The 22,512-nt window shown below is 35.7% G+C and overlaps 3 protein-coding genes across 3 annotated transcripts; 2 read left to right on the top strand and 1 right to left on the bottom strand.

Moving 5' to 3' along the window:
- Nucleotides 1-4,412: 4,412 nt before the first annotated feature.
- On the top strand, nt 4,413-7,452 carry LOC130629412 (uncharacterized). The gene is made up of 5 exons (XM_057442592.1): nt 4,413-5,849; nt 5,992-6,119; nt 6,194-6,380; nt 6,603-6,797; nt 6,969-7,452. Exons 1-5 carry the CDS (start codon nt 5,114-5,116, stop codon nt 7,286-7,288), a joined length of 1,566 nt encoding a protein of 521 aa, XP_057298575.1. The 5' UTR covers nt 4,413-5,113; the 3' UTR covers nt 7,289-7,452.
- Nucleotides 7,453-7,862: 410 nt separating this feature from the next.
- LOC130629413 (uncharacterized) lies at nt 7,863-8,846 on the top strand. The gene is made up of 3 exons (XM_057442593.1): nt 7,863-8,003; nt 8,121-8,188; nt 8,322-8,846. The coding sequence occupies exons 2-3, from the start codon at nt 8,158-8,160 to the stop codon at nt 8,840-8,842; spliced, it is 552 nt and encodes a 183-aa protein (XP_057298576.1). The 5' UTR covers nt 7,863-8,003; nt 8,121-8,157; the 3' UTR covers nt 8,843-8,846.
- A 4-nt stretch (nt 8,847-8,850) lies between these two features.
- Nucleotides 8,851-10,185, bottom strand: LOC130629414 (zinc finger protein 18-like). Its single transcript, XM_057442594.1, has 4 exons — nt 9,964-10,185; nt 9,654-9,718; nt 9,457-9,567; nt 8,851-9,227 (listed from the first exon to the last, which is right to left on the bottom strand). Exons 3-4 carry the CDS (start codon nt 9,556-9,558, stop codon nt 8,853-8,855), a joined length of 477 nt encoding a protein of 158 aa, XP_057298577.1. The 5' UTR covers nt 9,559-9,567; nt 9,654-9,718; nt 9,964-10,185; the 3' UTR covers nt 8,851-8,852.
- Between the last annotated feature and the right edge of the window lie 12,327 nt (nt 10,186-22,512).

Here is a 22,512-nt window from a genome sequence, read left to right as displayed (position 1 = left end):
GTGTGAATATCATGCTTCATACTGTCGGGGAAACACAAAATCCATTCCCACCTCAGGAATGGATAATTGTCAAATAGCTATCGAAATGCATACCATATGCCAAAGGCCATTGTCATAGCCATCACAAGAGCGATCTTCTCATCCTCATGCGCGGTAGTATCTTTGCGGTAAGACTCAGGAATATGCTTATCGGTAATATGTTTATCAGGAATATGTTTATCAGGAATATGCTTATCGGGAATCTTTTTATCAGGAATCTTTTTATGTGATTCAGCTGTTTTTTCGGTCGCATTGACTTTTCGATTTATCCCAATCGTCAGATTTTCACCCGATATTAAAATCTTGTTGTTGTAACGTACCACCCCTGTTTTAATTTTGAGATTCATGTCACTGGGTAACATATAAATGCCCTGTCCAACTGAATAATCAACTTTGCTTCAAGCGTAATTTAAGGTATCCTGATTACGTTTAATGTCATCTTGAATATCAAATCTACGGTTAACAATGTCTTCAAATTTGTTCATAAAAACTCTTCGAGCTGTCAAAGCGCTTGAATTATTACCTAAGATAGAAGAACGGGCTGAGGCCTGCGAACTAAGAACAAGATAAGCATATGCTCTGACACTGTCTGAAATTTTTACAACACCTATTTTTGTAAAGCCCTCAGATTTTTCAATGTTCCATCGCGTAACGGAGTCGTCCGTAAAATAACTCAGACCTGGCGTTGGATAGTTTTTACGTCTTTTTTGATACGAGCTGAAAAAATATTGACCTCTGTATTTCATAGGATCAGAATCGACGCCATATTCACTACAGATTTTAAGAAATTCTTCGTTTGAATAAGGATTGTAATATTGATTAAAACTATCTTCAAAAGGCAGAGGTGTCTGAAAGCGCTTAATGATTCGTCTAATGTGATAATAGACATGAAAACGATATACTGATCTAATCATAGGGCGACCCTCTTTCAGGTGTTCAGAACCGACTCCACAAGCACTTGAAGCACACCAAGTGACAAAATTGAGTTGGGTTTGCCATAATTTAAATGGTTGTTTTTGCCAAATTTTCATACGTTGTTCGTTTTGAACCATTACGTAATTAGTAAAAGTATTGGGAAGGAACCATCCCCAGAGACAACGATCGTTTGTTTGTATAAATTTTTCCCATTCAATATCTGAAGGTCTTGTCCTCCATTTAGCTTTTAAGCCGCATTGGGATTGTATTTAAAAATGCTATCCATTCTTTTTACCTTAAATAATGCTACTCTCTAATATAAGAATGTATATCACAATAAATGACGTAAATAGTGAAAAGACAATCTATTTGTCTTACCCCATCCAAAACTTGGATGGGTCTAAGGAAATTGAAGTCGTTGAGATTTTTGCAGACAATGTTACGTATGAAATAACCGCACCCTTGAATCTGACTCCGTCTGCTGGTGGGGGGAAAGCAGAGAAACTAATACCTAGACGGGAATACACGAGCAGGGAATTGAATGCCTTTTTAGCAGGTAATGTCACCCTCACCCCATTAATCAAAGACCCTCGAGTAATCAAAACAAATAGGCTGGCCGACATAACAGAACTCCATTTCCATCTGAATGAATTGGACAATACAAACAATCTTAAAAATGGTGGACCTAGTGACGACCTGCTCACATATCATTTATCTGGGTATGACGATGTCACACGTTTTGAACCGAGAAACCTACAATATAAAAAACTCAAGAATGGTATCTTTCAATCACTTACGTTGAAAATCACCGATCAAAATGGTGATCCGATGAAGGATGGTCTGGAACCAACCATTGTTTTTTACATTCGCTAACTGAGATAAAAGTAAAATAAAAGTAAAATAAAAGTGAGTAAAGTAAAATAAAATAAAAGTAATAACAAACTAAACATTAAAACATGGAATACGAAAAAAAGTTAAATCCTGAACGTTAACTTAGAATCGCTCGCGGTGTAAAAGGCTCACGTCAAAAAGTAATTGTCACAAACAATCCAAGTGAGATTGATCAAAACCAGTTATTGTTGGTTAGGTTTCCTAATTTGGGTAGTGATGATGTTATTATCCCTGGAACGTCGAAACTAAGTTTTGACATTGAACTCGAGTCAAAAGCCGACACAAAAAGAACATTGGTCTCTAATATTGGAAGAGCGATTGTTAAAAAGTTGGCTGTCAAGTTTGAGAGTGGCGAGATTTTGAGCAGTGATGACTTTGATCTTTTTGGGTGCTACAGAGATTTATGGCTAACCAAGTCTGAAAAAAGAAATGCAATAAGACAAGGTATAATCTTCGATGAGGGGTGTACAGAAAACTGTATGAAATTGAGGATCAACGCTTCAGATAAAGACACCTCTGATGTCTCAGACAAAGCCATTCTTGATGCATACAAAAACAAGTTTATCATTCCTCTCGATTTTGAAATGTTAGATAGCACGATCCCATATTATCAAGCTGGATTAGGTAATAGGCTATGCTACGAAATCACACTTAACGACTATAACCGAGTTATTTATTCTAATCCTCCAACATCTGCTGCAGGTCAAAAAGTAGCCCCAGACGCTAAATATAAAATCTCCAACATATCTCTGGAATATGAAATTGTGACACAACCTACCCTGGCCAGATTCATTTCATATGAATACCAAAACATGGCTTTACTCTACGATACGTTTTTGAGACACAGAAAAATTAGGGTAAACAAGTCAGACACTACTTGGAATTGGTCCTTCAATACCCCTTGTAAATCTTTGAAGGGTATATTGGTTTTGAAGTCGAACAAGCCTACAAACGAGATACCGGTAAATTTTACAATCCGAAAATTAAAAAAATCTGTCATTGTTGAAGGTAAGCCTAACCAACTTTTTGCTCAAAGGATGCAGCCGTTTGAACATTACAATGAAATTTGGAAGTATTTTGCTGAAGGAAAACCAAAGGATGACAATGCCAACGAAATCCAAAAACATTTACAATTACACGATATAAAAGTCTCTGATTACTTGACAGAAAAATATGCTCTATGGTTAGATTTCAGAACCATAGATGAAAATGCTTTGCATGGGACCGGTCGACGTATTGAAAATGCAAGTGAAGGAATCACTTCACAAATTGAAAAGAACGCCGAAACTGCAGGCTCCTTAAACGCTTATATATATCTAATCATGGACGCCCAATTAAACATTCAAAACGGTGAATTTATGTCTATCTTGTATTAATAAAATGGTGAAACAAAGTAACACACTTTACATAAAAGAGCCTCACACAGCATTATTCAATGGTCCTACAGGTTGTGGAAAATCTAAACGTGTTGTAAAATTATTAGAAAATGAATACTTTGATCACTTTGATTTCATTGTGATTATATGTCCAACATTAAGATGGAATAAAACATACAGAGAACAAAAATGGTTTTGGACTGGTAAATTCGTTATTTTAATTGAGCCGGAAGGTATGTTATATGAATGGATTAAGAAAATGGACTTTTTCTGTACTGGATATAAAACCTTATTTCTGACTGATAACATCATCGCTGATGAAAAATTGGACAAAAAGAGACAGCCTTTGCTCGAGTTGGCAATTAGCGGTAGACATCGAAATCATTCAGTATGGTTACTTACACAGTCATACACAGCTATACCTAAAAATTTACAACGGCAAGCTAAAATATTATATGTGTGGTATCCAAAAAACAGACAAGATCTCGCAACTATTCATGAAGAGAATGATTTCATTGAATCACGATCAGAGATCCAGACGCTTAAGGAAAGGCTAAAAGATAGTAAATACACACATTTAGTCATGAGAATGGAACACCCAAGAACGTATGTGATTTGCTGAGCAGGTTGACGTTTTTTGTTACAAGACTCTTGTAACAAAGTCATAAGAAGATAGCAAGCTCCTGCGCAGCAAATTTCAGCAAAATTTCAACAAGTCTACAAGAAGATAGCAAACTTTTGCGCAGCAAATTACAGCACAGATACAAGAAAATCACAACAGATATAACAAAATGATAGAATATGTCAACTTCATGCTATTAAGCATCCTGCTGTGGTTTTGCTATTTTTGCTTTAAAAAATACCTCTCCCTAATAAAAATGGCGGAAACAGCAATCGATAATTTAATTGGACATGATATTCCAGGTGGATTTCCACCACCGCCCGAGGATGATAAAAAGCAAAAATTGCTTGAGTGTGTGTTGACCGGAAATAGCAAGCTATACTTAGGGAAAATGTACACGGAAGAACAAATTCAAAAGCTCAAAGATGAAGAGGTAAAAAAACATTTTAGTATCTATGAAGCTAAACTATCAGGTCAGATGGTGAAGTCCTTAGGGCAATCAATCATTCACATGTATTCTATGGGGGCTTGTGCGGTCTTGGGAATAAACAATCAAAATGCATTGAGCAATGACCTAGAAAATGACCCCTTCCTAAACTCTGCCCTTCAAAGATTCACATGCGATTTGTATTATAAATTCGGCTAATTGTTAGCACCGCTCAGTGTCGGTCTTATTACCGGAAGGCATTAAATCAACGGCAGAAATTTAAAATAAAAGGATAATCTTGCAATATATAATCTCACAATGTATAATAACATGGACAAGAAAAGTATCGTCAACGATTTATATCACGCATCGGTCGTCTGCGTTTTCGCTATCGGCTATGCAAATTTTTTTTCCGTACACGGTAGGCAGTATCATTGACCGTGGGCAGTATCATTTTAACCGTTGGCAGTATCATGCCGAAATAGCCGAAAAAATCAAATCAAGATGGTAGTTTAGCAGTGCAGAGCGGACGAACATAGTGTTTACATTTTGTCTTCTGAGTAACCTTATAATGAATATAAAGCGCAGAAGCTATTCAATATCAGTTGACGATTTTAATAGTTATGTTAACATCTTTTGACATATTTCTAGCTTCTTGGTTCCATACTCAAAACTCTCTCATCTTGTTGTTTCTGAAGTTTTGTACATAACAGACACAGTTTGTTTACAACTCATTTTCTCACTGTTGCTGGTATTGTTATATTCTTGCTGTGTGTTATATCGGATTATACATATCTTAAAAATATTCATTCATTTTTATAGTTGCTAGCTAATACTTGAAAAATGTCTGCAACACTTAGATCGTTTCGTTCCCGTTTTATAAATGTTGAAAACACTGATGAACTGAAAGCTGTAGTATCAGATATTCTTCCTTTTAATGAAAACGAATTCAAGATTAGTAATATACAAGGATCAGTCAAGAAATTTAAAGCTGTTGTTGAGTGTACCATATCTTCTGAGGAAGAGTTTGTGAAAAGCTATCAATCCAACACAAATGAAACGTTGAGAAAGCTAACACCAAGATATACTGGTGAGAAAAGCCTGTATAAGCAATTTACATACTTCAGATGTCATCATAACACACGGTATCAAGCGACAATGAACAGTAAAATGAAGATGAAATGTAATCCCAGTCAGAGATTCAAAAACACTGATTGTCCCTTCAGCTTGGTGCTGAAGTATAAAAAAGAAGAAGGTGATAACAATTGTTTGCTAGAAATGGAATGGACTCATAATCACCCAGTAAATTCTCTACAGTCATTATCCTTTAAGGATATCAAGCCAGATGTTGTGGCTGAAATTACTCAGCTATATGAAAGAGGCTTCACTCCTGGGTTAGCTTATCGAGAGATTTGGACCAAAACTAAAAAGTCGTATGAAAGTGAAGTAGCTTTTCACAAGTTCATCTCTGACCGATCAGTGTTTCCCAGACGCACAGATTATAATTATTTATATACAGAATATCATCGAAAAAAATATGGAACACAAAACACAAGTACAATGTTTGAAAAGTTGAATAGTATGTTCATTATATGCTTTCGTATATTCTATTTTTGTTATTTCAATGATACATTTTATGTATTTTTCAATGTTGATGTCAGTTTGATAACGTATATATAGTATATATTCGTGAAATTTTGAAATTTTGTTATATTTTTTAGCTTTGGTTGAGCAAGAAACTCTCAAAGATTCGGATATTTCAATAAAAGCTCAGAAATTTGATGCTGAACAGAATGATCCCTTTATCCTGGTAATCATTACTCCACTTATGAAAAGAGTACACGAGAAGGTTAGTCTTCAAAATTTCTCTTTTAAAGTGTCCAACATTGAGCATGAAAATATATGATTCTTATTTGTATTTAGATCAGAAGTTCTGGAGAACTAGTATTTCTTGATTCAAGTGGTGGTATGGAAGAATACAATCTCCGAGTATTCCTCATGGTAACACACTCTTTTGTTGGAGCACTGCCTCTTGGAATCATTGTCACTAGTGATGAAACAACAGACACAATAACAAGAGCATTAGAAATCTTTTCAGCAACACTGCCTGGTATGTTTGATACAGCTACATTTTTGTGGTTCTGTTATGTCAGTCAGAACTATATACTATGGGGGCTGGGGGTAGTTGAGTATGACCTTTGATTGTACCCTCTTTGTGACTTTTGACTGTTAGATGACTAATGAAGATCTTTTCATATACCATTTTGTCAGAAATTTTATGCTATGTTAAATATCTCCATTTGTAAAAAAGTAATAATTTTTCTAAATTTAGATGTTGCCTTTTATGATAAAGGACCATTGAATGGACCCGGTGTCATTATGACCGACAACTGTGATGAGTTGAAAGACGCTTTACATGCTGTTTGGCCGAAGTCACGCTTATTGTTATGTATTTTTCACCTAATGCAGCAAGTTTGGAGGTGGCTTTTCGATAAAAAACATGGGGTATCACAACATGATAGACCAGGTTAGATTTAAAATGTTGAAAAATTTTAAATGTCGAAAAATGTTTCAATGATTTCTAACTATTTCTAAGAAGCCTCCAATAAAGTTTCAAGAATGTTTCGATAGTTTCTAAATATACTTAAATAAAAATCTGAAAGTGTTTCTATAGTTTCTCATATATATCTTCATTTAGTTATTATGGCAAAATTCAGAAAAGTAGTTTATGCTGAACTTGAAACCGAGATGGAAGAAGTGTACGATGAACTTCTAGATAGTTTTGGACCGAAGTATCCCCAATTGACGTCATATTTGGAAAACGTTTATGATATGAGAGAAAGGTGGTGTTTGTGCTATCGAAGAAAAATGACCATAAGAGGAAACAATACAAATAATTTTGTGGAAGCTCAATTTTTGGTGTTGAAAAATAACATTTTAAACAGAACAAAGGAGGTACATAATAATAATACATTTCTACTGAGGTCAAACTTTTTTTCCTTGAGTCAAAGCTGCTGAGTCGAAGTTCACCTATTGGTATTTATATCAGAGATCTATAGTTAAAATATTAACATTCAGTAATATTTCAATTTTTCAGATAAATATAAATGGTTTGTTCGAGAAGCTTACAAAAGATTTCAATGATCATTACAAGTCTAAGCTTTTGAGTGTTGCTAATGGAAGGTTCGATGGCATATACAGTAGAAGATTCATGGGTAGGCAAATATTAATGATTCATTTTCCAAAAACGTCTATTAGGGGTACTGAATTAAACTGTGCATCTCGTTTTTCCCATGTCTTACTGCAACAAAAACTTTTGATTTTACGCTTTCATTTTATATTCAGGAAAGACTAAAGAAAAAGGAGAAGGTGTTGGATATAAGCTTCCACCAGAGCCTGTTCTGCGTGAAGTTGCAGAGAATATCATAAGCAACGGCAGCAACATCTACTTGGTTCCCAGTTTCACTGATCCAAGTGTACATTATTGTGTTGACATGGAACTCGGATTGTGCGAGTGTGATGTTGGTAGTGATGGATGCAAACATCAATACGTAACTTGGAGACAACATTTGAAAAGCGCAAATTTCATTCCATATCTCAGTTCAGAAGAAAGGAAGTAATGCTCGTATATTGCAATAGGCGAATCGCTTCCTGATGTTTATTATGAAGGGTTGCGTGATTATTTGGATGCTGGAACAAATGTGACTGAAAGCTCTGGTCAAAGCGTTCACTCGTAAGCTTTCATCATTATCCTGGCACCTTCAAATGTTGAGAATGTCTATTTCATTAAATACAAGATTGTTTATTATCAATCAGTAATAATTTCAAAATGTCTTTTTTCCATATTTAGCGACAGCGAAAGTCACGATACTATTCAACAAGATCCGATGGATGAAGGATCCACTTCAAATGTAACAGGTAACATTTTCAACCTTCTAGCTTAATTTATAATTTTATACGAGTATGACCATGGTGGAAATATATTTCGAATAAATTTTGAAACACATAGCTGTTTATCATATTTTAACAATGTCAGAATATTCCCATTTAGATGAGCGTAGAAGTGTCGAAACAGTAAACTTTCAAGAAATTCAAACTGAGTTCACGGAAGCTAGCGAAAAAATATTGAGGATGATCGAGTTAAACCGCAATAACAATGATTTTTTACGAGGAGTGTCAAAGTTTTGTGACAGAATTTCAAAGTACGAAACTCAGACTTCAAAACTCTGTTCTGCATTCCACACATTCGCAAGTGATATTCACTACAGTAAAAAAGTTACCAACCAAACTCATTCTAAAAGTCGAACTGGCAAGAAAATAAAAGTTCAACCAGAGGCTGTTAAAAGACGAAGCACAATTTCCGGAAGCAAGGTTGCTATTCAAAAAGGGATGACGAAACGTAAGAACCCGTTCAACGTTGAACCAAGTTTGAAACGAGGTCATTCGTTTACTAAAAATGTTAGTAATAACGAACCCGTTGCGAAAAAAGCCGGCCGAACAATGGGTTCTAAAACAAAGTTTTTAACTCCGCAAGTAAAGAGACCAGCCATTAAAAAGGACAGTAAACAGTAAACAAATAATTTTACTTAGAATGTATTTTCTCATGACGTTTCAGATTTCCATGAGTCGAGAATTTTTTGGTACAAACATCACATGCATAAGTTTGTGTTTCATGTACTGAATGGGTATGTCTCTTCAATGCTTGTTGTGAAGAGAACGACTTTTCACATAGAGCGCACGTGATTATGTTATCGTGAATCTTCCTGTGCTTTCTCAAAGAAATTTTGTTGCTGAATTCCTTTTGACAAATATCGCAAGTACATAGTACGCAATTCTTGCTGTGATAGTTGAACTCCTTCTGTCGCGTGAAGGTTTTCTTGCATTTTGCGCAAATCAACGACTCAGTTTGACCACAGTCATCTTCTTCTCGCTTCTTTTGCCCTTTCTTGTTCCATTCCTACGATGAATCAAACGTAAAATTTGAATTAATCTAGTGTATAATTTGAAATAATATGTCACAGAGATCTGAGTACGAGGTTGTTATTCACTCTGAGTACGAGGTTGTTATTCACGTGTTCCTACATTTGAACGTTTACTGTATGATATTTGCCTTGTACATTGTATATTTTGTGATTAGTTAAAAAAAAAAACTTAAAACGAACGTGTTATTTTTAACACAGACACACCTTTCTCGAAGCATCGTCAAGTGCCTTCCATCTTTCTGATCCAATTTTACTCATCTCTGCCAGTTCTGGCGGGGCATCATCCGCAACAGTCGCTTCACTCATTAAGGTGTTCTGAAGGAAATAATGTTTCGATAAAATCTGTGAGCATTGTTTATACGGAGTTGACTCATGACACAAAAGTAGGGGATTGTACTTACCACTGTTTCGCGATAAAACAAATGAAAGCCATTTATTTTGCTGCTTTTCGTTTTCTCGTTGGATGCTAAAACAGACAACAAAGTTTCAAAAGTTGATTATATTTTGGGTCTTTACGCATATAAGAACAACCTTGGTATAAATGCTGTAGAATTCGATGGTGTGAAAAAACCTCTCACCAACATTGAAATCAATATTCTCTTCTGACATGTTGTAAGTAATCACAGTGAGAAAAACTCGATCAAAATAAAACTTATATAATCTTTGAGAAACAAGCATCTATCTTAGTATATAAAGATTAATGGTACTTACCAGCTACTTTCGCTTCGAATAAGTTATTCCACACTCATATTCTGTATTTCTCTTTGTTTTCGGTCAAGTCAAAAGTTTCCACGGGCATTTGCGGTACAAACACTTGAGCATGTCAAAGGACCGGTTTCCGAAAAATATTGAAAAAATTAATAGATACTGCCAACGGTTAAAATGATACTGCCCACGGTCAATGATACTGCCTACCGTGTACGGAAAAAAAATTCGCATCGGCTATTCGATTCTAGGAAAAAAGGTGTTAAAAATGTCACCTCCCTCAATTCAAAAGTTTGATTTGGAAGATACTGGAAAATTAGTTGCTATTGTTGCCGCTAGTGAAATATCAAGGGAATACTTAATTAAGCAGAAGATTTTACCTGAAACTATCAATATCTAAATATGGCTTCAATTGCAATGATGTTGGGAGGGGCCTTAGCTAACGCTTTGGCTTTTACAGGCTCAAGCTATCTCTTTTCAAGCTTATCCAAAGACAGAATTGATAAGGAAAGAAAGCGTCATGATTTGGCCATAGAACAATTACAAAAAGCCCAGGTTTTATGGCAACAGAAAAGACAAGAGAGAATTGATTTTATCAATAAGCAGCTCAGACTTGAAAAGAAGGCCGATTCAAAATTCATAGAATTAAACGATGCAATGCGCGAATATAGCAGAGTTTTTGGAGATAAACTTGAACCTTTACAACGGGGGCCCGTATTGAGCGACTTTTATACACCGAGCCTTTCATGTTGATCCTGATCAACATGAAAGGGAATTAACATTTATTACTTTGAGTATGATCGGAACTGGTGGAATTGTGTGGTATTTTGAAAGATAAACATGGGGAGCAAAAACTATGTTACATGTATCATGTAACATATAAGCAGTAGGAGCATTAACGTCTTGTCATGAGATAGGTGTATATCGGACCTCCGATTCCAACTACCAAAGCCCACAGGTTTTGACTCAACCAACCCACCACCTCTTTCGCTCGATTGAGTATCCATGACACGATGGATCCTAATATACCCGGTAGAGCCACAGCGGCCTTACCCGCCAACCTTTCCAAGAGGGACCCCAACGCCTCCAACTTGTTTTTTATCCATTCCTTTGCACCGTCCTTTTTATTATCACCTTTGTCAAGATTTTGTGAGTGATCGGCGGATGACCCCCCACCTCGAGGTAGCAAAGCTTCCACAAGGACACCAATAGCCATGCCAAACGCTGTTAATATGCTGACAACAGTGATACCTTGTTCACGGAATAGTGTTCGTATCTTTTCACTCAATGTAGTATCTTTGTCAAGGAGTTTAGTAATCGTCTCCTTGATGCTTGTTATTTGACTGTTAAGTTCACCTTTGAAATTATCGATACTCTCTTGTCTAGTTTTCAACTCATGTTGCAAACCTTTCAACCTTTTTTTGACTTCATTTTGTTGTTCCTCGGTCATATTTGGTGTGTTTTCAATCTCTTCCAACTTGTTTTTTTTCTATATCAATATGCTGTTCGAGTTGAACCTTTTTTGCAACTGAATCTTGAAGACTTCCTCGTATATTTCTCAATGATTTATCTAATCCTAACAATTCACGCATAGGATATTCAAATAGATCACCGGTCCGGGTTGTTTCATGATCGATTGATGATTGGCTCACCAGATGTTCTGTGCTATCACTTATATTTTCAATAATTGTAACTAGCTCAGTGTCAGTTGCATTTGTTTTTTTAGACGTTGGAGGTAACTCATCTTTAGCTCTTAATAAAGCTACAAATTGTCGGGCTGTAATCTCACCTTCTGGTATATCATACCCTAATTTGCGCAGCCTTTCTTTACCTAATATATCTGCTATAGTACCAATAGCTCGCAGTTTTCCTCCTCTTTTTGTCAATGGATTGCTACTGTCTTTGTAGTATAATTCCCCATCACGCAATATAAAAAGATCAGTGTGAATCGCATCCGTAGACTGACCAATCTTCTCTCCTATTTCATTATACAGCCCTTCAACCATTTTCTGCAAAACTCTAGTATTCAGACTGAGACCTCCGAATGATGTTTCCTTTTCACCTGATGTATGTATTTGTACACTCGTACGGTCTCCAGTGGTATGAGAGGAAGCGTCTCATCTGTTGTCTCATCTGGCCTCCCATGGTCTCCAAAAGGTTCAAAGTCAATGTCTGCCATTTTACTTATTGAGAAAAGTTTAATGGCGGAAATTCAAAATCTAAAAAAGACGTTAAATCTAGAACAAAGTTTGTAATGTGTGCCTGTGTACCATTCATATATTTCATGTGCTATTTGAAAAATTAATATTTGAAAGTGGTATAAAGAGACATAATCGTAAACATATAAACAAAACAAACAATGGAATTTCCAACAGCTGAAACACTTGAACAAAACATGGAGAGAGCTACCTGAAAACGTGATTTACCTTGTTAAATCTGTGAGAAGGATAGCCACACCCGTGTCCAAGTATGCAGAGCTCCGAGACATAAACGGAAATATATACAGGACGGGGTTGCCCTCAAAACTTTGCGTTGAATTAAAAGATTATGATTGGGACTCTAGGGAAGCCTTTGTCAGATCAAAAGGTCTCGAGCATTCTCAAAAGAATCACGAAAGACAGTTTTTTAATTATGACATTATGTGGCGCTAAACCCTGCAAGACAAAATCACAATCATCTTTACTAGAAACAAATAAAGATACTTTTTATGTATCGTCCCCTTTTTCACCAACCTTGCACATAATCAGGAGGTAATTCTGTATCTTCAGGTATTAACACCAATTCCTCTTTTACAAAAGCTCGTCTAGGTCCGTCCTGAACATAGTACATTACATGGTTACCAGATTGCACTATTACCTCACGCAATCTATATATGTGTTTTGACCATATTCTATCGGTTGCTCGTCTCCGCCCATCATCATGCTCTTCACCCGGTTGTAGTAAATATCTATACAAGCCATCTTGAGGTAATTCTACTTCAAGTGGATAATTCTCTCGTTTAGCAAGAGGCACCTCTTTCATTATATTAGCATCTTTTGGTTTCATACCAATCATCTGCGTCTTTGTATCGTTTAGCCTATCAATCAGTTTATACAAATGCCTAACCCATGTAGATGATACCTTTTCCGAATCATTCAGTTCTTGAGCATCTTGTATTTTGAATAAATTTTCGGCAAGTACTTTGTTCAACGCCTCAACAAAAGCTGTGTGGGTATGCTTATATTTTGTAGTCGCTCTTTTAATTTCAACCTTATGCTTCTCCAACAATTTTGATACATCTGCTTTGAATTCTGAACCGTTATCACATTGGAAAGTTTTCGGATAAGTTAATGGTCCAGCCTTGTAGATGTCTTCAATCATAGCGGCAACCTCTTTGGCTTTCTTAGTCCTCAAAGGTCGGGCTACTTTGTATCTGGAAGCAGCATCGATTCCTGACAAAATGTACTTATATTTATTACCATACAGTATGTCACCAGGCATGTACAATAAATCGAATTGATGTAATTCATTAGGAGTAGTAACTTCATAATGAGGTCTTTCAACATGTTTTGGAGCAGGTAAATGTAGTTGCAAAAATGCTTGTTTTGATAGCCACTTCTTAATTTCCTTTAGTCTGAGGCCGAATCCTCTTAAATTCTAAACAGCCTTTTGTCCTTTTCATACATTTTGAGGTTGATAGTAAATCTCTTGAAGTTTAGAGTTTGACATTTTTTTATTTATGCACACCTTTATTTAGCTCATTTTGTTATGATGTGGTACGACAAAAGTGCCTTAAAAGTTTTTTATTCCTTATATGTAAGGAATAAAGATGTCTGACAAAACAGAATTACATTGCGATAATCCCGTATCAGACTACAAATCAATGAAAGTTAAGGAGCTACGAAAATTATGTGCGTCACGAAAAATAAAATATCCTCACCAAATGAACAAAACTAAATTGATTGATGTGCTTGAAAAGAATGATTAGGATCCGTCTTATACTCTTGATCCTGATACTAAACAAGCATGGAATAGATACAGTTCGAACTGGATTCAAAACAACAGAGAGAAATATCTCAGATACAGCAAACGTTATGATGACAAGAGAAAGAGGCCTTCCTAAAAATAAACCGACCTCGCTTGTTTGTTACTTAATGCGAGTAACAAAACCCGACGGTGGAAAAGTGAAAAAAAAGATCTTAAAGAGAGTTATTCGTAATAGTATATCACAAACATATCAAGACTATGGCTTCTCAAAATACTGTTCTTGAATTAACGCGAAATACCGTTGTTGAATTAAGAGCTCTCGCTAGAGAACGCGGCCTACATGACTACTCAAGACTCAGAAAGGCTGAGCTGATCGAATTATTATCACCCACTAGACCTGTGCCAGCGCCTAGACCCACTAGACCTGTGCCAGCGCCTAGACCCAGTAGACCTGTGCCAGCGCCGAGACTGATGAGGAATGTCAAACCTGTCACAATTATTCTTAGCCAACAAGATATGGATTTGTTGGAGCAGCAAGAAATGGCTTAAACTAGACCTCAGGTAAAAAGTAAGTTGAATGAATGGAGAGACTGGCTAGTAAATCATGTACCGAAAGTTATAAAGGGGAAAACAACTAAAGCTTTCAGAACCTTGAAGGATAAGGTTCTGGGTTTATATAAAAAGGGTAGTGGAGAGAAAGAGGTGGAAGAAGAAAAAGAGGTGGAAGAGGAAAAACCCTATACCTCTATTGAAGAAGCGTTTGATGGTTCCTACAAAAGGTTCAAGATAAACTCCGATGGGAAGAAGAGCGTCAAAGTCTTTTTCAAAAAGGTTCAACCTATCGTTAAGAGGTTGATGAGTGGTGTGCTCAAGCAGAAAAAGACCCAGGCGACCTTATGGGTGAAATGGGTAAGGGAGGAAGACAATAAAAGTATCTATGTCGATAAAGCGTTCAATAGCCATATGGAGATAATCCATAACAAGGATGACATTTCTGATGTTTTCGATCGGATGCGTAATAAGATAATCGAGCAGATTGAAAACCCTGCGCTACCCAACAGTGGATTCACAATCGATAAAATCTTGCATATGCATGTGGACTTTCATAAGCTAAAATTAACGAGAGGTAGCTCTTATTTACCTTTACCTGTCAGTTTCAGTGGAAAGTGATCTGTGATTAACCCTCATAACAAGGATGATGATGAATGTTTCAGATGGGCTATTATCGCTGCTCTCAATCATGATAAGATCGATAATCATCCTGAACGAATCTCAATCCTTGCATGATAAGTATAACTGGGATGGTCTATCTTTCCCGATGGCGCTAAATAAAATAGATTTGTTTGAGAGAAGGAACCACGATATCGCTGTGCACGTTTTAACAAAAGACGGGGTAGAAGGTGTCTACATGTGCCGTAGGTCGAAGCATCTTGATCGCAAAGAAACGGTTGTTTTGTTTTTACTGTGTGAAGGGGATAAGAGACATTATATCGCTGTTAAGAACTTGAGCGGTGTCCTGAGCAAGGCCAACTCGAAGCATGAACATAAAGAGCATTATTGCTTGAATTGTCTCTCTGGTTTTCCAAGCGAACAAAATAGGGATGAGCACTTTGAGTATTGCAAGAATAACGATGCTGCTAAGATTCAACTCCCTGAAAAGAGTAGCAGCCTTAATTTTAATAAGGGTCAGTATCAGCTCAAAGCACCTTTCATAATGTATGCTGATTTCGAAGCTTTCACAAAAGAGTTGCCTGAAGAAGAGACAAAATGCGGATCATCCACTGAGAAAGTTGGTAAACATGTTCCCACAGGTTTCTGTTGTTATAGCAAATATACTCATGGTAAAGTTCCAGACCCTCTGACGCTTTACCGCGGTGAAGACTGTGTTTTACGCTTTGTGAATCATATAGTTTCTGAGGCGAAAAGGTTGTATAACATGTTTCCCAAGACAACAATGACTCCTCTGACAAAAGAAGAACGTGATAGCCATGAAAATGCCACTAAATGCCACATTTTCATGGAAGAATTTGATGACAAAGATGACATCAAGGTTAGAGATCACTGTCATTTTACTGGCAAGTTTCGCGGAGCTGCTCATCGAGAATGTAATATCCGATACAAAGTGCCTAATTATATTCCAGTTGTCTTTCATAATCTTAGCGGATATGATGCGCATCTATTTATCAAAGAGCTTGCGAAGCAGAATGGAAAAGAAAATATGAGCGTCATCGCTGAAAATAAAGAGAAATATATCTCTGTCTCAACGGATGTTAAGGTTGGTGAATACATTGACAAAAATGGGGAGACTAAAGTCAAAAAGATACAATTGAGATTTATTGATTCGGTTCGTTTCATGGCTAGCAGCTTGGATTCGTTGGTAAACAATCTATCTGATGATCAGTGTAAAATTCTTCGAAAATTCTTCAATGATGATGAGCAATTCAAAATAATGAGAAGAAAGGGTGTATACCCATATGAATATGTTGATTCATTCGATAGGTTTAATGAAACTAAGCTTTCGGTGAAAGATGATTTTTATAGCAAGTTGAACGTGAGTGATATCAGTGATGCTGATTATGCACATGCTCAGAAGGTATGGAAAGACATGAAAGTTGAAAATATGGGTGTTTATCATGATATCTACCTCAAGACAGACGTTCTATTGCTTTCTATTGTTTTTGAGACTTTTAGGGAAACATGCTTGACAAACTATAAACTGGATCCTTCACATTTTTACACTGCTCCCGGGTTAGCTTGACAAGCGTGTTTGAAAAAGACCGAGATTAAGCTAGATTTGTTTCATGATATGGATATGTTTCTCCTCGTAGAGCAAGGTATTAGAGGAAGTCTCTGTCAGGCTATTCATAGACACGCCAAAAAAAACAAATGTACGGGCGAAAAATATAAGACTTCTGAAGAGACCACCTATCTACAATATCTCGATGCGAACAATCTGTATGGATAGGCCATGATTCAGAAGCTACCAACAGGGAAGTTCAAGTGGGTTGATGCTAGTAAATTTACCGCTAAACTCATTTCAAAGTTGGCTGCGGAAAATGGTGAAGAGGGTTACTTCCTTGAGGTTGATGTGATATATCCAAAAGATCTACATGATACTTATATCGATCTTCCTTTCATGGCGTCGAAAATGTCATTTATATCCGTGCGCTTGATCAAGCGTTGAAGCATGGCCTTGTTCTTGAGAAGGTTCATAGAGTGCTTAGATTTAAGCAAAGCGAATGGTTAAAGTCGTACATAGAATTTAACACTGATTTGCGTACCAAATCAACGAATGACTTCGAAAAGGACTTTTTCAAGCTGATGAACAATTCAGTCTTTGGTAAAACTATGGAAAATCAACGTAGGCACAAAGACATACGCTTGGCTACCAAGAAAAACAATATGAGAAGCTGGTGATGAAGCCCAACTTCAAGGGTGCTATCTGCTTCTCAGAAACACTGATGGAAATGCAGAAAATCAAAGTCGTATTGAACAAGCCAATCTACCTAGGACCGGCGATCCTCCATCTATCGAAGATGTTTATGTATGAGTTTCACTATGATTACATGAGACCAAAATATGGTGACAGACTAAAGCTCTGCTACATGGATACAGATTCATTCGTTTATCATATCAAAACCGACGACTTTTACAAAGATGTCGCCGACGATGTAGCTTTGAGATTTGACACATCAGGGTACGATAAGAAAGATGGTAGATCTCTCCCATTAGGTTTGAATAAAAAGATCATTGGTCTGATGAAGGATGAGTTAGGTGGCAAGGTAATGACGGAGTTTGTTGCTCTAAGAGCGAAGAATTATGCGTATAAACAGCTAGACGGAAAAGAAGACAAGAAGTGCAAGGGAGTCAAGAAGTGTGTGGTGAAGAAGACCATAGGGTTTGATGATTATAAGAGATGCCTGTTCGATGGTGAAAATGTTTACAGAGAACAGATGACCTTCCAATCGATTAAGCATGATATTCACACCATAAAAACAAATAAACTCGCTCTCAATGCAGATGATGATAAACGCATAATTTTAGAAGATGGTATCACCACATACGCTAGGGGCCATTATAGACACATAGAGGAATAGTATAGCATGGTATGGAGGGACACAGGGCTCGGGGGATATAGGACAACATGGTGGGATTTGGCGAGGATTTTTTTGCTATTTAGCGATTTAGCGAAATATCGTTAATTTAACGGACGTGCTCGATGATTTTGACGTAATTGTCCTAACATCGGAAGTTTTTGAGATGACCCGTTAAATTCAGCGGGCATTTGCAGGAAAATGATCGTCACACTTTTGTCCTAACATCGGCATTATCCTGTCTCTATACCTGCGTGAAATCCTTATAATTGATAAAATATAGTAACTCTCGTTAGGTTATATCTTTGGTTACAATGACACAGTTATTTTACGAATACGGTGAAAAAAAAAAGAAAACAATCATCAGAATAAACAAGCAATAAACAATACATAAACAATAAATTCCTGCATACAGATAAAAATAAAAGTTATGGATTTTAGAATGTAAGTCACTTTTGTAAACCAGGAACAATAATGGTCCAAAGAGAGATCCTTGAGAGACTCCGTATGCCTCCAAAGGATCACATCGGACATAGGTTGTTCATCAAGGTGACTTGGTGTCTGTTAAAAAGACTGTAACCAATCCAAAGAACTATCCGAAAACCATAACAGTATAAATTTTTTAAAAGAATCTTATGTTTCACTATATCGAAAGCCTTTTTAAAATATATCAAAACTGATCATCATCAGGCACACAAGAACAGCACTAAAAGTGAAACGCAATTTTCGAAAACCAGATTGTTTAGTACTAGTAAATCATTTTCTCATGAACAATTCTTTTAAATACTTGCATGACAACCGAAAGAATAGAATATTGAAATAAGGGAGTTATTCATTTACTCTCCCAACATGATTGAACATAACAAGTAGGTAAAAATTTATTACAAAAATGCGGTAAAACGGGTGGAAAAACTTTGAGACCAGCTTTTAACACTTCTATACCAACCTGTACCAGCGACTTTATTGTTTTTTGCACTATTTATTATAATGGTAAGAGCATTTTCATCAACGTCTTTAAAGACAAAGACTATATCATTGACCAATAATAACAAAAAAAGTCCAAAGTATTGGAAATAATTTTAGGGCAATTTATTTCCATGTTTTTATCTCTTTATTGGGCACAAGTTTCTTCCGTGCTCATTCACTTTATTGCCATAATGATGCCATTTCAATTTTCCCGTCATTTTATTGACCTGATTTTATGATGATTTGAATTTATCACAGTCAGAAAATGATTTTGTTTTTGAGGATTCTTTCTTTAGAAAATTCCTTACTGCTACAGCATGTATAAGGTCATCTAGTGATTGTGAGCAATTTTTATTTCAAAAAAAGAGCATATGCATCAATAGACCTAATTTAATATCGCATTTTCATGATCAGCCATGGTTGCGAAAAATCAAAACATTACATGAAGACGAGGTTAGTTTAGATAAATTTCAGGACGCCAAGCTGTTTACTAGCTGTTCTGACCTTAGTTATCAACAAATGTTGGTTTTATAATTTTCAACTGCCATATTGAAAGAATCGTAGTGGATAGAAGTATATTAAGGGTATTAGTAGTGGTAGTGTGAAAAAAATTATGAATATTTATTGATATTAAGTGTGTACTTATGGTAACTTTAACGTTGGCTGGCTAGCTATAGAGCTAGCTAGCCAACAAACGTCTTGTTTCTTACTCTTACAAAAAGTTTATATTTTATACTGTAAGTTATAAAATGTCTAGTTTACTGAAACTTCATATAACTTATATAATTATAATTTATAATTTATATATATTTATAGTTATATAGGTTATAATTATTTTCCTAAAAATATTACCCAGGTTTTCATAGCCAGATATTATAGGTTGGATGTTATAGCTAGCATGTACTCAGGGATGATGTGCTGCCCAGCTGTGTATCGTTATTATTCTCACACTCCTCTGCTAATATACTTTAACCTTTCCACTTAGTATACATTTATAATAAACATATTTTGGCTAAACCCAGTGTACTCAGTAATCACAAATTGTTTATTGTTTTTGTTCTGTTTATATTCATATTATGTTCAAGAAATGAAAAACCTATACTATTAATCACAAATTGTTTATTTTTTCGGTTCTGGCATAAACCAATTTCTTTCAGAAGATGAAGAAACAACTGAAAATGCTGCTGCTCTTACGAAAATGTTTTTATCACACATTTACATAAATAAAAAATACTTAGTAGGCTATTCTCAAAGAAAATAGACTCAAGGTTCTTAAAACTGTTCTTATTCTCTTTGGAATTAACTTGACAGCAAGATTAGGCCTCTATCAACTATTTTGAAAATGACAGTGTTAAACTTGTAAGGTTATGTTGTTTGGATTATCCTCAAAAAAATAAAACACACCCATTTATTGGTTGTAAGGCCGTCTGTATATATTTAAAGTCTGTTATAAGTTATTGTGGTAAATTGATCAGTATTAAACATATCTAAGGGAGTGCTTCCCAGCTTAACTGGCTAAACGTTATTGCATTGAAACAACATGTGACTTATAACAAATCATGAGCGGTTTGTTCATCTACAATTCTATTAGCTTTTAAAGAAATCATCCCCGCTCCCCCAAAATGTCTATTGATTATTATTTCATTAAAATACATAGTTTTTTGTTTAAAGAATATATTGCCCCCTTACAGTAGCTTAACCCTATTCGGTCCGGGTTTTTTCGAACATACTATGCGGAATCCGCCCATCCCCCCTCAATAACTTTTCATAGGGTTGTTCAAATTGAATCAAACTTGGCACACTTATAGTACGTCATAAAAGGAACAAAATAGCAGCAATAAGTTTATGCTTGCGTCAGCACATTTTCTGTGACGTTATCAGAAGCTGGAAATTTGTTTAAAATGACACTATCTGCCTAAAATTTCAATTACTTTTGTTCCAGATAGAATTTTTGCATTCTGTTTGAAGTTTCTGAAAGCTAAATAAAAGTTATATAACATATTTTTCGTTTTTTACGTGGATCGCATAAAAAATTGCCCAAAATTGCCCGATAAAATCCGTTTTTTCCCGATTTTTGGGTAAAATCCGACAAAGTCAAGAAATCGGATTAATGAAGTGTACAAATTATGCAAAATGATTCTTCCTAAGAAAACAAAATTGTGTAGCAACTTTCAAGTTCTAAACATAATCTTAACAAGAGTTATTATATTTTACCCATTATAAGGATTTCATAGAGATTTTTAGGGGTAGTTTCGAGTAATGGCCAATATCAAAGCCTCTGAAAGGTATGGGACCTAAAAATTTAGCATGCAGGTTTCTTATGGATAAATATTAAAACTCAATATGTTTCATAGCCATATGACATAGCAATAAGGAGTTATTTTTACATAAGTTGTTGTTCTTTGCTTTTACGTACAAATAAATTACAATACCCATAGTTCTACCTGATGTGGAATAACACTCTGGTAATACTTATAGAAATACTACTTATTGACCGAACATTTTGGGAACTTAAAAAAACAACAACAATTAGCTAGCTGCAACGGTAACATTCTTACAGGCCATAATTTTTAAATAATCAAGGCTCAAGGATACTTATGAGTATTACCTTGAGTGATTGCATTGCTCTTATTACATTTTGTTGAATATATAACATGATAAAGACCAAAATTCAGTCTAATACCACCAACCCAACATGTTTAGGAGGGTAGCCAAGTCTTAATGTTATTTACAGATGTTTTAAAAAATAGTAAAAAGTGTATATATATGTCAACAACATAGGTTTAAGCTCCAACTAGCTAGCTAGTAGTAATCAGTGCTATGTGCTAGTGTAGCTAAATATAAAATCCAAACCAATTTCAACCATATCTAGCCAGCTAAACACTAGAAAGAAATATAAACCAGCAATTTCAATAATGTATATGATGGTATAAAATAAGTCCCATGCTCTATTTTCTTACCAAAAGTTCATAATTTGCCCATTTGACAAGTTAATACACTTTTACGATAATTCAATTGTACATGAGTTCGTACGGCTCTCCATCGTTTTACAATACCGGAAAAAAGGAGGTAAAAATCGTGTTTTTATGAGAGTTTGTTAGAGGCAAGATTTTGTTTTCTCCAGTTTCCTAACTTCCGTCGAATCAATTTCTTTCTAATTTTTAGGAAACGTTGATAATAATAAGATGCAACTTATCTGTACTTTCCATTAAAAACAAAACGCGGCAAGAAAAGTTATCACGAAAAAAAGTGTTTTCTCCCTAATAAACTCTTATAAAAGTGTGATGTTTACCTCCTCCGATCGCAAAATAAGCTGCGATGGAGTGTTAGTTTTCCCGAATTATCGTAAAGGTGTATTGGAGAAATAATAAAGGTAAACAAACTAGATGTGCATCACTTTGCTGACAAATTAATAATGTCTCTAAACTAACCCCCGTTTTCATGTCGGTGTGTCTATCCCGGCTGTGTATTTTGCGGAATGGAAATGGATATTGAAATAGGTCTATTATATTAGTACCAACTTTATCAC

Source organism: Hydractinia symbiolongicarpus, chromosome 2 (assembly GCF_029227915.1).
Source record: "Hydractinia symbiolongicarpus strain clone_291-10 chromosome 2, HSymV2.1, whole genome shotgun sequence".
Lineage (NCBI taxonomy): Eukaryota > Metazoa > Cnidaria > Hydrozoa > Anthoathecata > Hydractiniidae > Hydractinia > Hydractinia symbiolongicarpus.
The sequence above is the reverse complement of the archived record's forward strand: the minus strand, read 5'-3'. Positions and strand labels throughout refer to the sequence as shown.

Bases quoted from the DNA above. Each gene is read 5' to 3' on its own strand.
- LOC130629412 (XM_057442592.1), top strand. From the start codon at position 5,114: ATGTCTGCAACACTTAGATCGTTTCGTTCCCGTTTTATAAATGTTGAA. The intron at 5,850-5,991 runs GTATGTTCATTA...TATATTTTTTAG, and splicing joins AATGTTTGAAAAGTTGAATA to CTTTGGTTGAGCAAGAAACT. The intron at 6,120-6,193 runs GTTAGTCTTCAA...ATTTGTATTTAG, and splicing joins TGAAAAGAGTACACGAGAAG to ATCAGAAGTTCTGGAGAACT.
- LOC130629413 (XM_057442593.1), top strand. From the start codon at position 8,158: ATGGATGAAGGATCCACTTCAAATGTAACAG. The intron at 8,189-8,321 runs GTAACATTTTCA...ATTCCCATTTAG, and splicing joins ATCCACTTCAAATGTAACAG to ATGAGCGTAGAAGTGTCGAA.
- LOC130629414 (XM_057442594.1), bottom strand. From the start codon at position 9,558: ATGAGTGAAGCGACTGTTGCGGATGATGCCCCGCCAGAACTGGCAGAG. The intron at 9,228-9,456 runs GTGTGTCTGTGT...GATTCATCGTAG, and splicing joins TTGACGATGCTTCGAGAAAG to GAATGGAACAAGAAAGGGCA.